Source organism: Cyprinus carpio, chromosome B4 (genome assembly GCF_018340385.1).
Source record: "Cyprinus carpio isolate SPL01 chromosome B4, ASM1834038v1, whole genome shotgun sequence".
Taxonomy (NCBI): Eukaryota; Metazoa; Chordata; class Actinopteri; order Cypriniformes; family Cyprinidae; genus Cyprinus; species Cyprinus carpio.
This window is the reverse complement of record NC_056600.1, coordinates 33926806-33941497: the sequence shown is the minus strand read 5'-3', so window position 1 is coordinate 33941497 and position 14692 is coordinate 33926806. Positions and strand designations below refer to the sequence as shown.

General features: G+C 36.5%; 1 protein-coding gene across 2 annotated transcripts in view; it reads right to left on the bottom strand.

Annotated features, from left to right (window-relative positions):
• The window catches only part of LOC109081144 (gastrula zinc finger protein XlCGF57.1-like), a 28457-nt gene extending 14020 nt beyond the window's left edge, over positions 1-14437 (bottom strand). For both annotated transcript variants that reach the window (XM_042722961.1, XM_042722960.1), the window contains exons 1-2: positions 14185-14437; positions 8282-8470 (exon numbers count right to left, since the gene is read on the bottom strand). In XM_042722961.1, coding sequence (XP_042578895.1) covers positions 8282-8470; positions 14185-14230 — 235 coding nt within the window. In that variant the 5' untranslated portion in view covers positions 14231-14437. The remainder of the gene's footprint in view (positions 1-8281; positions 8471-14184) is intronic.
• Between the last annotated feature and the right edge of the window lie 255 nt (positions 14438-14692).

The window sequence follows — 14692 nt, the reverse complement described above, 5'->3', positions numbered from 1 at the left end:
ATTAGCCATTTTCTCTCCCTGCTGTCATGTGACTCGTTAGTGTTACAATGTCTCAGGTGTGAATGGGGAGCAGGTGTGTTAAATTTGGTGCTATCGCTCTCACTCTCTCATACTGGTCACTGGAAGTTCAACATGGCACCTCATGGCAAAGAACTCTCTTAGGATCTGAAAAAAAGGATTGGTGCTCTACATAAAGATGGCATAGGCTATAAGAAGATTGCCAAGACCCTGAAACTGAGCTGCAGCATGGTGGCCAAGACCATACAGTGCTTGAACAGGACAGGTTCCACTCAGAAAAGGCCACGCCATGGTCGACCAAAGAAGTTGAGTGCATGTGCTCAGCGTCATATCCAGAGATTGTGTTTGGGAAATATACATATGAGTGCTGCCAGCATTTCTGCAGAGCTTGAAGGGGTGGGGGGGTCAGTCTGTCAGTGCTCAGACCATACGCCACACACTACATAATATTGGTCTGCACGGCTGTGGTCCCAGAAGGAAGCCTCTTCTAAAGAAAAGCACAAGAAAACCTGCAAACAGTTTGCTGAAGACAAGTAGACTAAGGACATGGATCACTGGAACCATGTCATGTAGTCTGATGAGACCAAGATAAACTTATTTGGTTCATATGGTGTCAAGCGTGTGTGGCGGCAACCAGGTGAGGAGTACAAAGACAAGTGTGTCTTGCCTACAGTCAAGCATGGTGGTGGGAGTGTCATGGTCTGGGGCTGCATGAGTGCTGCCGGCACTGGAGCTACAGTTCATTGAGGGAACCATGAATGTACTGTGACATACTGAAGCAGAGCATGATCCTCCTCCCTTCAGAGACTGGGCCGCAGGTCAGTGTTCCAACATGATAACGACCCCAAACACACCTCCAAGATGGCCACTGCCTTGCTAAAGAAGCTGAGGGTAAAGGTGATGGACTGGCCAAGCATGTCTCCAGACCTAAACCCTATTGAGGATCTGTGGGGCACCCTCAAACGGAAGGTGAGGACCGCAAGGTCTCTAACATCCACTAGCTCCATGATATCATCATGGAGGTGTAGAAGAGGACTGGAAGGCAGTGCTGGAAAATAATGGTGGCCACACAAAATACTGACACTTTGGGCCCAATTTGGATATTTTCACTTAGGGATGTACTCACTTTTGTGGCCAGCAGTTTAGACATTAATGGCTGTGTTTTGAGTTATTTTGAGGGGACAGCAAATTTACTCTGTTATACAAGCTGTACACTCACTACTTTACATTGTAGCAAAGTGTCATTTCTTCAGTGTTGTCACATGAAAAGATATAATAAAATATTTACAAAAATGTGAGGGGTGTACTCACTAATGTGAGATACTGTACCTCACGTTGGAAACACTTAATGTAATGCGTAAATGCGCATAACTAAAGTAAATCAAGCAAGCTAGTATGCATAAGCCACAGAGTGTTGGCGAAATAACACATTAGCGGACCAGAGGGAATAATATGGAATTTTTTCCAGAAAACTTGTTGCACAAAATAAATTCAAGGACTTTCAAGGACCTGTATCTATGTATGTTTATTTTCAAAAACTTTCCAGGGCCTTGATTTTTATTTGTATTTTTTCAGATTCACAAACTCAAGGATTCCAAAGACCCGTGGGAACCCTGACCATTTTAATGGCGCGAAGAACACACATCAAAACCAACAACATGTAGCTCTAATTCGCACCGAGCTATTAAAGGAGGTGTTAAATGTGATCTCAAAAGTTTCAGTGCTCATTTTCAAGGTAATGGGTTATGTGATTTCAACATATCTTTACGGTCGCTTCAACTCCTGCGTCAACCGAAGTATTGTCACAGAGGGTCAAGGTGGAGCTTTTGTACAACTGGCGTTGGAGTTAAAGTTTTTGTTCTCGCTCTACACGTCTCGGCATTCAAACTCACTCTCGCCATGGCATTTGCCCTGCAAACCTATCTTATCCTCCAATAACTACTATCTGTTCTGAGAGTGCGTGGCTTGACTCTTTGAACTTCGCACATTTTAATGCTCGTTCACTGAACAATAAGACTGCACTACTTAATGATATCATCTTGGACAAAAAACTTATTTCTTCCGTATTTGTGAAATTTGGCATCAGCAAAATGACTTTCTAAATCTTAATTTGACTACCCCATCTGATTATATGTACATCGATAGACCACGGCTAACCAGGAGAGGAGGAGGCCTTGCTGTTATCTTTAGATCTGATGTATCTGTGACTGAAATTGCCACTCCTAGTGTAACAGCATTTGAGTGTATTACTTTCAGAGTTAATTGTGCCTCCCCTGTTCTCATTGTTTATCGTCCACCTAAATCAAATCCTGTTTATTGAAGAACTTACTGAACTCCTTGCATTGGTTAGTTCTGTTTGTTCAGCTATGGTTCTCATTGGTGACATTAATATTCATGTGGATAATGTAACTTGTTGTCAAACTGTAGATTTCCTGGAGACACCTGATTTTTTTTTTTTACTTGACCCAGCATGTTAATTTTCCTACCCATAACAAAGGTCACATACTTGATCTGGTGTGTTCTGTTGGCGTTGACATCAAACAGCTTGATCATAAGCTTCTTACTTTTAATATACCTGTCCCTTCTACAAGATCATCTTCTCAGAAGAGAGTAATTAGGTTTGAAATGTTAAGAATATTGATCCTGATAGTTTCTCACGTCTGATTTCTGAGCATCCAACAAGTTATACTGATGATGATTACAATTCCATTTTATCATCTACCTTGAATATCCTTGCTCCTATGAAGGAACGTGTTTTCTCATTCACAAAATCATCTCCTTGGTATACAAATGAGCTTAGGGCACTCAAGGTTAAAAACAGGCAACTTGAGCAGCAATACAAAAAAAAAATCAAGCTTAACAGTTCACAAGCTTATGTATGATGAACATTTAATTCAGTACGGTGAGGCTCTTAAAGGGGTCACATGATGCAATTTCAATTCTTCCTTTCTCTTTGGAGTGTTACAAGTTCTTGGTGCATAAAGAAGATCTGTAAAGTTGCAAAGACTAAATTCTCAAATCCAAAGATATATTCTTTATCAAAGTTAAGACTCTGCCACGCCCCCCTCAACAGGGCTCTTTCAAACACACCCCCACATCTCTACGTCACTATGTGGAAATATTCGGTAATGCTGCCAAAATGTTCCCGCAAAGTAAGCCCATGTGGTTTCATTAACCGCAGTTAGTGTTGAAGCAGCCATGTCAGGGAGATGCACTTTATTTGGCCTTCTGAAAGTAGATGCATTTAGGAATCTTTAAGATTACTTACAACAGAACAGCAATGCATTTTATGGATGACCGTTTCGTGAACCCCCGAGAGGAGTTAATTTTAACTTTGCTACGACAATCTGGCGCTTCTGAATCGGCTACTGTAAGTATGTTTTGTTATTAGTTTAAGTATTTGCTATTGACTGTTAATGTGTGGAGAGAGAGAGAGAGAGAGAGAGAGAGAGAGAGAGCAAGAGACAGGGTCACACAGTGGAGTCAGCTGTCTTAACCGTCCATGGCTTGTGCACATGTTCTTCTGTTCAGCAGTGTAACAGGTTTCTTAATTTTTTTGAGGTTAAAATTTAATCCATCTATAAGTCTATTGGGTTTCTCCCCAGCTCTGTGCTCCCTGAGGTTCTTCCACCAAGTATTCCTATGGTTTTGTTCTCTAGTTCTGCAACAATTACCACTGATGACATCTCAAAATTAGTGTTGACAATGAACTCAATCACTTGTATCCTTGACCTTATTATTCCAACTAATGTTCTTAAGGGGTGTCTGTCGACAATCAGTCCCCTCATATTAAATATTGTTAACTAGGGATGGGCAATATCTTATTTGCGATATACCGGTAAAAAGTCTTCCCACAATAAGAATTAGTCTATCCGCGATAATAACGATAATAAGTCTAGTTGTTTACATATTTCTGTGTGCGACTGTGTGGAGTGATGTGAAGGAGGGCGGACGTGAAATTGAGCAGCTCCTTCTACAATCTGGAACAGCTTTGGATAACGCTATACAGTGCGACAAAAATCAGTCTGAGCCTTGAGTAGATGTACTACAGTAGCACGTGCAATACAGTTTTACATGTGTATGAGTCGTTTACACAACTGTTGTCCAACAAAGATATTCATTAATGTGCTTTTTCTCCATATTAACATCATAACATAGTCAAGTGTTTGAAATAACTTATTTTTGAGATCAGATGTGCTTTTGTATCAGAATAAGCCAGAAATGATACTATTTTATATACAGTGATAAAGGCTATGCCGATTACCATTGCATTATAAATATACCCAAGATTGCTTGAAGAACACAGACCATTTTGTACAATTGCATGTTTATTGTCTTCAGGTTTCCTCAGTCAAGATTTATCTATCTGTGTTTTATTCAGCTACAGCGATCACTGGATATCTCTGTCCAGATTAGTAATTTCCTGGACCATTACTTCTACTGTGCATATGTGGATTTTCTGTGCAAGGGCGCCCTCCGGCTTCCAGTATGAATTAAACAGTTGTGTGTAATGCTCACAACACCTTATTTTGGCTAAAATAGGAAAGATAATACTTTTCTCTAAAAGAAAAAAGACAGGATTCCCTAAATTATCGTTATTGCAAGAAAGATCAGAAATTATTGTGATTAGCTCATGTCGCCCTTCCTATTGTTAACACTTCTCTTATTACTGGGATTGTTCCGTGAACTTAAGGTCGCAGCTATCACACCAGTCCCTAAAAAGCCTGGATGTTATACCTCTGATCTAACAAATTACAGGCCCACTTAAAATCTTCCTTTTCTGGCTAAAGTCCTGGAACGTGTTGTTATGCAACAATTGCATTCTCATTTGTCATTAAACAACCTTTCAAAGCCTTTCCAATCTGGGTAAAGTCGGGGCACAGTACTGAGACCGCTTTGGTTTGCATTATGAACGACCTCCTGGTCTCAGCTGACTCTGGTGCCTCTACCATTTTGGTTTTGTTAGACCTGAGTGCAGCATTTGTCACTCTATATTACTTGATGGACTAAAGAATTGGCTCGCTATCTCTGGAACTGTGTTCGATCGGTTCATATCCTACCTTACAAATAGATCCCAGTTTGTTGTTCTTGGAAATAACAATTTAGACATTAGTCAGGTCCAATATGGAGTCCCTCAAGGTTCTGTTTTGGGGCCCATACTATTTAGCATTTATATGCTTCCTCTGGGGCAAATCGTTAGAAAACACGGTCTTGGGTATCATTTTTATGCTGACAATACCCAAATATACATCAGTTCAAAGTCTGATGTTACAGTTTGTTCTGCAATACTTTCTGAATGTTTGCAGGACATAAAAGTATGGATGCTTCACAACTTTCTAAAATTAAATAGCTCTAAGACTGAGGTTCTTCTTATTGGCACACCAGCAGCCATCCAAAAAAGTAGCAGTTTTTAATTTGAGACTGGATAACAGCTCTGTACTGCCATCTATACAAGCTTGTAACCTTGGTGTGATATTTGATGTTAATTTGACATTGGAGGCTCACATTAGGAGTGTTACTAAATCAGTATTTTATCATCTCAGAAATATTGCTAGGATTAGGACTTTCCTTTCTACACCTGATACTGAAAGGCTCATCCATGCTTTTATCACTTCAAGAATTGATTACTGCAATTCTCTTTACATTGGTCTATCAGCAAAATCTATCAAACAGGCTTCAATATATCAAGTTATCACACACACAGCCTCATAGCAGAACATCAGTGGTGTCCTCTGTAACTTGCACTAGCTTCCAGTTCAATTGCGTATTGAGTTTAAAACACTTGTTTTAACTTATAAAACTGTGCATGAATTGGCTCCTTCTCATCTTTGTGATTTAGTTACCCTTACATGCCTTTTCGTCCTCTTCGCTCTGCTAATTCTCTTCTTCTTTATCAGCCCCACTCCAGATTAAAACTATGGGACAGAGTGCCTTCTATTGTGCCGCTCCGAGTTTATGGAATATGTTTCCTTCAAATGTTCGAAGTGCTCCTACACGAAGTACTTTTAAGAAACTGTTGAAAACCTACCTCTTTAAAATTTCTTATCATGATTAAGCGGTTGATTACGGTTTTGATTTGATTTATTTAGCCGTTTTATATTGTATCATTGAATTTTGCATTTCAATTGTTTTTTTTTACATTGTTGTACATCACTTTGGGTGTGAGAAAAGCGCATTATAAATAAAATGTATTGTTACAAAATCGCTAGCCCGACGTCCTGGGGCTATTGTTTTTCCAGTCGGGCTACCAAAATGTATCAGCACTCTGCCTGATGGGCTATCTAATGCAGATCTCCCGCGGGTCTTTAAAAACTCCTAAAGTGAGTAGCATTAAACTTAAGGCCATAAAATGTTTTAAACGTGTCGTTGGCATTTTTATTTCATTTCACCTATAATTCCTGATAAAGCAGCGTTTATGAGCGCGGAGCTGCTTTGTTTACAGCCGTCGGGGAAACCGCAATTAGAGCTGTAATCGGGCCTTAAAAGTTAGGCCCGACAGGACCTGAGCCCGACAAGTTTCGGCCTGAGCCCGACAAGTACATTTTGATTGACAGCTTTTTAAAAACCCGAACCCGTTCATAGCCCGACATTATTCAAATGTGCGCGCACACACAGCTCTTTTGCCTTTTGTCAAGAATGAGTCATTTATATATGTTTTAACATAATTTGTTCATAACTAACGTAGACTAGACCACTTGGAAGTTGGAATAAAGAAATAAAATAAGTCCTCTGTAACATCTTAACATCTCAGCACTCTAAATAGGCATAGGCTCATTTAGCCTGTAAATAGACCAATGCACCAATAAAAACGAGTCTTTTTTTACAAATTAAATTAAGATAAATTTTAAATTAAGATGGGTATTTGGCAATAACGAAATTAAGATAAAGGCTCCGCCGGATTTGCTTCACCACTATCAGCTGACATTTAATAAAAGAATAGTGCCAACAATGGCGTATAGACTCTGTCCACATTATGCATTTTTAGACTTAATGAATATTTAGTTATCATTTGAAAAACCTTTACTCACAGAGATTTGGCTAATCCTACATGTTTTTGTGGAGGAAAATTATTGAATCCACTGTAGATGGCTTCAGCGCATTCCTGCGCTCACTGATGGTGCGTCATTCACTCATTATTCTCATTATAAACATGGTCAAACTTTTCAAAACTTTTCCACACCTCAGACCTTGCTTTAGTTGCTGGTGCAACCAAAACGTAATCGCCAGAGGCAAGCCTCCATTACACCTACTCAGCATTCATTTTCGCGCTAATCGGAACACATCACATGACTGCTTGTTTACCTCGCAAACCGGAGCGCAAACCCGAGCCCGGCCCGAGCCTGCGTAAGATGATAGAAATTAAGCCCGAACCCGACCGAACCTGTCGGGTCCCGTCGGGTTCGGGCAAAGATCTTCAGCTCTAACCGCAATATTTCAGTGCTCCTAAAGCACCACCTCGTGGCAGAGAATGAATTTGCATTTCCAACAAGCCTTTCTTGCTGTTTATGGTCAGATCAATGCAAATATCAACTTATGTTTTTATGCAGCAAACACATAGAGCTGTAAATGAGAAAGAAGTTAATGTACCTTCTAAAAATCTAAACAAGACAGTAAAATTTATACGTTTTAAATGACAATTTAGATGCTTGATTTATCCCTTTTTTCATAGAAAATGGTCTAAAGGCTGAAATGCTGTTGTATAAGATTTTAGTTTAGAAAACTAGAAAACCTGTATCTGCACTATAAATCATGTAATTTTAAGGCTCAGTACTGTACGTCACCATACATTTGAGACATTGTCCAACTCCACTCATATGGTGTTCATTTTACTTGTGCAGCTCTTAAAATGGGTCACAAATTGCCTTAAATTTATTTTTAAAAATTCTGCAGATACCCTGTTAATAGTGAAATAATATTCCTTCCTTCATATTTGTTGATATTTGTGTATTAAAAATATTTTTGATTGGCATTTAAACACCTAAATGTCTTTTTTTTTATTTGGGCTAGTTAAATTAATTTTCGGGCTACCAAAATCTTAAGAGTACCTGTCTGAAGGGCTACCAGGGTTTTTGAAATTTTGCGAGCCCTAATTATTATTATTATTATGTCTGTCCACATGAGGTGACCCGCTCCATGTCAAATAAAATTACTTTTATTACAACACTCATGTGACATCATTCAAAAATGTCTTTCATTTTCTGGAGAACTGGGGATTATAATGAAGATCAAAGGAGTGAGTTCAGCTTTGAGAATAAAAACCAACCTGTTTGTTCCTCAGTATCTTCACGTTTGACTCTGAATGTTTCTTCAATCTTGATCTCTTCACTCTCCTCTTTAATAAACTCCATCTTTGTTTGTTTCTCAGTATCTTCTTGTTTGAATGTTTCTTTAATCTTAATGTCTTCACTCTCCTCTTTAATAAATGCCATCTTTATAATAGTGTTACGTGGATCTGTAAGAGATGAATCACAGATTCCTTAAGTTATCGATAACACAGATCTTCTGTTTCACACAAGCAAGTGTGAAGTACTATCAATTCACAATTAACTATGAAGCATTTGTGATATTTCCAGTTAAGAATTAAATGAAGTATCTTTATACAAGCTTTTTTTCCCCCCAGAAGAAATAAATAAATATGGTTCACTGATTAAAGCTGTACATGTTCAGTTATATCAACCAGTAAAAATGACAACATACTCAGGTGTTACTCCTCATCTATCATTGTTAGGAGCGAATGATGTCCGGTTTCTAAATATAAGATGCTTTAAGCAGTTTATAAGAAACACATAAACTGTAGAAGTAACGTTACATCCTTAATAGGGTATTTAAAAAAGTACACCCTGCTGAAAAAAAACAATAGAAACCATTACAGAATTTGTAATGGTTTTAATGGGAATTCTAACGGTTTTAAATGGACACTGTAATGGTCTCTGTTGGTCTCTATTGTTAATTTGATTTCTTCTACAGGTGGCATATATTGTCTATTGGATACCATTAAGGACCTATAGAACACCTTTGGAAACTTATGGTGGTACCCACCCAGCACCAGACGTCATTTGGACGTCGTTTTTTGGGGCTAAAACCCGTCATGGCCTTCTTTTAGATCAAAAATTTATGTTGAAAGTTGGTCTTTGCTTGGTTTGTTGGATTTGGTCCAAATTTAGCCCCAAAATCAACAATGGTCTTTATTTTGTCTGTCAGATTTGGTCCAAATATAGCCCAAAAATAGATGTTGAAAACTGGCCTTTGTTTGGTCTATCTAATTTAGTCCAAATTTAGTAAAAGCACGTTTATTTCGGACCATATATAACCCTAACATCTAGTCATGAACATAAATATAGCTAGTGAAGAAATAGATTCGACATCTGACTGATGCACTGTTAAATATATTGAAATGTATTTTGAAAATATGCAAAAATACATCAAACATGAAGCTTAAATATTAGTGTCAATTGGTAATCATGTGTAAATGTGTACGAATAATCATGCGTTTTTTATCAATGTTTTTTTTTCAATGTTATTTCTACACAACGTTTACCATTTCTAAATTATATTATATTATAAACGTAAATTCTGCATGACTTCTACGTGCTGTAATGGGTGCACGCACTGAACTGGAGCGGGGGAAGACACCATGGAGGCGGCAGCTCAACTGTCAAGAAGTTGAACGCTGACTCTCAATGTGGTTTTCACTAATTTTTTTAGGTAAGTTTTGTCTCTAAAATTACACAAATAGTACATAAGTGTTTCTGGCACTTTATTTCTTTCATGTAAATGATACGCTTCCGTTTAATATTTACTTTATAGAAAAGGTTTAGTGTCGTCAGAAAAAGTCCTTTAGCATCTCAACCGTAAGGCTAACTACAAGAGGTAACGATAAACTTGAGCTCTTATTTATGAAAGTTTGGGCTTTTATTGTCATCCTGTGTGTAGATGAGCTCTCTCTCTCTCTCTCTCTCTATATATATATATATATATTTGAAATCTATATCTATATACTCTCTCATATATATATAAACAGATGAATGGAAGTAAGCTAATTAATTTAACCTAAAAGTATGCACTGTACAGTTAACGTAACCGGATAACGTTACATCACTTACAAAGAGCGTGAAAATGGGATGAAACCTTAAGGTTTTGATCTTTCATGGTAAACACATAAATACCACTTGTTCTGTGATTTCAGAAGTGTAAAAAAAAAAAAAACCCTCTACGACACAGAAGTTCCCGATTTAAAAATTTCTGAAGGGAACTGCTGACAGAGATAATGGAAACACGTGTATGTGTGTGTGTGTGTGTGTGTGTGTGTGTGTGTGTGTGTGTGTGTGTGTGTGTTTGCTTGTTAGTTATTCTGATGTCCACGCTGTAGGAGCATTACTAAATTAGTAAAACAATTTTTTTTTTTTTTTGCGTATTCTGTAAATAATAATTTTTATTTTCTGCATTTCACCTCTGCTATAGTTTATTTATAATAAACCTGGCATTGTTTAATAAATATTTTTGTCTCTGTGACAGTATGTTTGTTCCTAGATTTTTCCATGCTGATGGCTGTGCTCTAGAGTCATATCTCCTGTTGAAGAACATTTTTAGACATTATGAAACATATGACTAGTAAGTAATATCTCAAACATACACTACCATTCAAAAGTTTAAGGGTCAGATTGATCATGTATTTGAAAAATCTTTTATTCTCACCAGTGCTGCATTTATTTGATTAAAATACAGTAAAATAGTAATATTGTGAAATTACCATTTTTTTAATAACTATTTTCTATTTCAGTATGTTTTAAAAAGTGATCAAAGCTGAATTTTCAGCATCATTACACCAGTCTCCAGTGTCACATAATCCTTCAGAAATCATGTCTTGTGAAAACGAGAATAAACAAAATTTTACAATATATTCACATAGAAAACGGTTATTTAAAATTGTAATATTTCACAACATTACCGTTTTTATTTATGATCAAATAAATGCAGTTTTCTCGGTGAACATGAGACTTATTTCAGAAACATAAACAACTGACCACAAACTTTAATAACAAGGGATTCAAATATTAGTCCATTCTAATAAAGTGCAAGTAGCGCTTAAAAATATTAATGTAAATAATCATTTTTTCCTTTGGTGATTTGTATTGTATATCCAGAATGCAATGGACAGCGATGAAGAGTCCCATTCTCTATCTCCAAGCTACACACTTTCACACCATGTCTACACTGGATGCACCAAAGTGACTGTTGAAAATCATTTGAACTTTGTGTCAGTACATCATAAATAGAAAGAGGGATCAGTTTACCGTTTGTGATTTGTTGTATTGTGCCGCTTCCAGTATAAACAGCATCACTGATTATAATAGGTTCTGTTGTATTTTGTTGTGCCGTCCAGTGTAGACACAGCGTTAGAACTCTTATTAAATATCATTACATATGATGCATGTATGATACCATTCATCATTGATAGATCTTTTCTATTTTAGAGACTGAAAATCATCAATAAACCACAAGGTAATTTTAACATATTTCAAGAATACTAATAAGAATAAATAAAAATGCATCTGTAACTTAATATTGCTTCTTATTTTTCAGTGGGTTGAAAGTTCTCATTAAACACAGCTTTCTTCTCATCTTTGTGCATTTTCAGATGTTGTGCATATCTCTGAATCAAATTTTTTAACTTTAACTTTGTTTAACGTTTTAACATCATAATATTGGTTGTCTTCTTTATCTTTTCAGAGTTTTGCTCCAACCTGGTGCAGTGCACCTGAACACATTAATCAAGGTCTTCAGGTTTACTAACTATTAGTGTTGTCACGGTACCAAAATTTCAGTATTCGGTACCAATACCAGTGAAAATCCACGGTTCTCCATACCAATTTCAGTACCAAATCAAAACACAAAAACATGCTTATTAATATTTTTTTATTATTATTATTAGCCGCACTTATGCTAACTATTAACTACTCTAATAACAGCGTTCATTTCAATCCGACATTCAAATTACAATTATATATATCCTGATAAATATACACAGAATGACAGTCACTCAATGCTCTTTATTGAACTGCTTTTATAGTTTTTATAGCTTTTATAGTCTCCAAATTGTCTTTGCCAACTATTTCAACTTCAAATGGGTGTAGCTCAGTCATTTTTTGTCCGATTCCAACAAATTATACATCATTTTTAAGGACTTTTAATGAGAATAAAAACCTATTCAGATTTAAAGTCTGAGATTAGTCCATCAGTTCTTGAATTTCACTTTTTGTTTGTTTGTTTGTGTGTGTGTGTGTGTGTGTGTGTGTGTGTGTGTGTGTGTGTGTGTGTGTGTGTGTGTTCCAAACAAGAGTGTCTGTCTCAGAAGCTAAAGAAAAGAGGCCACACCTCAGAGGAAATAAGCGCCTCCTAAGTGTACGGAAATACCCAGCTGAGAAGATCAGTGACATAAACCAGATAAAACTGTCAGTGGTAAGTATTTACATATCCATATCTGAATGTAATTACTACAACCTCTTTTCAAATAATGACTCGAAGTGAATAGAGACTATGTACCATAAAAAGTAGACAATGTAATTATTCAAGCCTATTTGTGACACTGGACCACAAAACCAGTTATAAGGGTTATTTTTTTTTAATTGATCTTTTTATGTCAATAATAATAATAATAATAATAATAATAATAAGTTTTCCATTGATGTATGGTTTGTTATGATAGGACAGTATTTGGCCAGGATACAACTATTTGAAAATCTGGAATCTGAGGGAGCAAAAAAAATCTAAATATGGCGAAAAATATTTAAAGTCCAAATGAAAGCATGTTATTAATCAGAAATTTAGTTTTGATACATTTATGGTAGAAAATTGACAAAATATCTTCATGGAACATGATCTTTACTTAATATCCTAATGATTTTTGACATAAAAGAAAAATCAATCATTTTGACCCATTCAATGTATTGTTGTCTATTGCTACAAATACACAGCGGACAATAATTAATGACAACAGAAAAGAAGAAATGACAAGAAGAAAATATAAAGACTGTCTGTGTGTGTCTCTCTCTACAAACAATTAATTACTTCAAAAACAGCAAAAATATATATGCATCTATTAAAGCAGCGCATGAGTATGGAACAGTGATTAAACTGACCTGGAACCAGTATTCCAAGAATTCCAAGAAGAATCCAGTATTCAGACAGACCATGGAATAACTAACATTAACTAATGGAACCTTATTCTAAAGTGTATTTGTTTTAAAATATGTTTCACTTTGGTCTGTTACTGTAGGAACATTGGCTTTACATTTCCATGCTCCTAAACATGACACTGAACAAAACAAACTGGTTGTTTTACTCATGAACATAAAATGTGTAATGGACAAAAGTTCATATCTATCAAGAACCTGAATCTGCTCCAAGTGCCCCCAAAGTGTTGGACAAATTTAAACATGATGATGTTTTGTCAACAACTAAGTTTGCAACTTTTTTGAGATATAAATATATGTATGATAATCTCACATACTGGAAATGTGGTTTAAGTGGTACATTGTCCTAATGATTTTTCCTTCTCTTTTGCAGGTCTAAGACAGCTACAATGAAGCCACAAACACACTTCATAGTTCCTGTATTTCTATAATGCATTAATTAATAACAGTAATTAAAAAAAAAAAAGTAATGTAAAGGTTTTGTGTTAATTCCAGCTTTGTTGAGTATTCTGTGAATAATTTTGATTTTAGGTGCATATACTTAATTCTGTGCAAAACAACCTGAACTGTTAGCTATTGAAATGTTGGTGTGTAGTTTAAATAAATAAATTATATTCTTGACAAAACCTGTGTATAGTTGTATTAATAACTTAAATAATGTAATGAATTAATTAATGGCCTAATTTCCAGCTATCAGGTAAACATTCAAATCAGAACCAATACAAAACTGCGACAGAAACCATTAAATATGTGCAAATAAAGACCAATACAAATTTGTAATGGAAACCTATACAAACCAATAAATCCTAATGGAATATGCCCAAAACACAGTACGGAATGGAAACCATTTGGTAATGGTTTTAATGGTTAATTGCTGATGGTTTGTAATGGTTTCTATTGTTTTGTTTTTTTCAGCAGGGCACATAAATGTGATGATATTAGTGAAGATAGTTTTGAGACCATAAACACATACCACATCCAGTAACACCTTTAGGAAACTCGGGAGTGAAGAGCAGCATAGATTAGACGGGTCCGGCGTCTCGGTTGTGAGACCGTGTCCCAGACAGAGAGGGTCAATCTGGAGACGCCGCGCGCGCGCGTGTGGACGGCGAGTCCGTATATGTTCTGACCCGATGGCGTCATCAGCCCACGTCTCGCCCCTAGTCACAAACCTCTACGAGACGCGACAGCAACATGAACATGAACCAACACTGACCGGTCGTCTTCTTCTCTGTTTTTAGTGCATCTCTGTGGCAGAATTACAGCGTCACATATTGCTCTGGCATGCATACTACAGCGTTCTGTGTCGAACACTGAATCACTGCAGTTTTATATATAGATAAAGTGCTGTTTCTGATCAGATCCTCTTTAGCAACTCTTCTGCTTTACAACCAATTGTTTTTTTCTTTAATCCAAACTGTACCAATATGCAACAAATGATGTAAAATGAGGAAACCTGCATGTAAAATTGTCAAATGCAT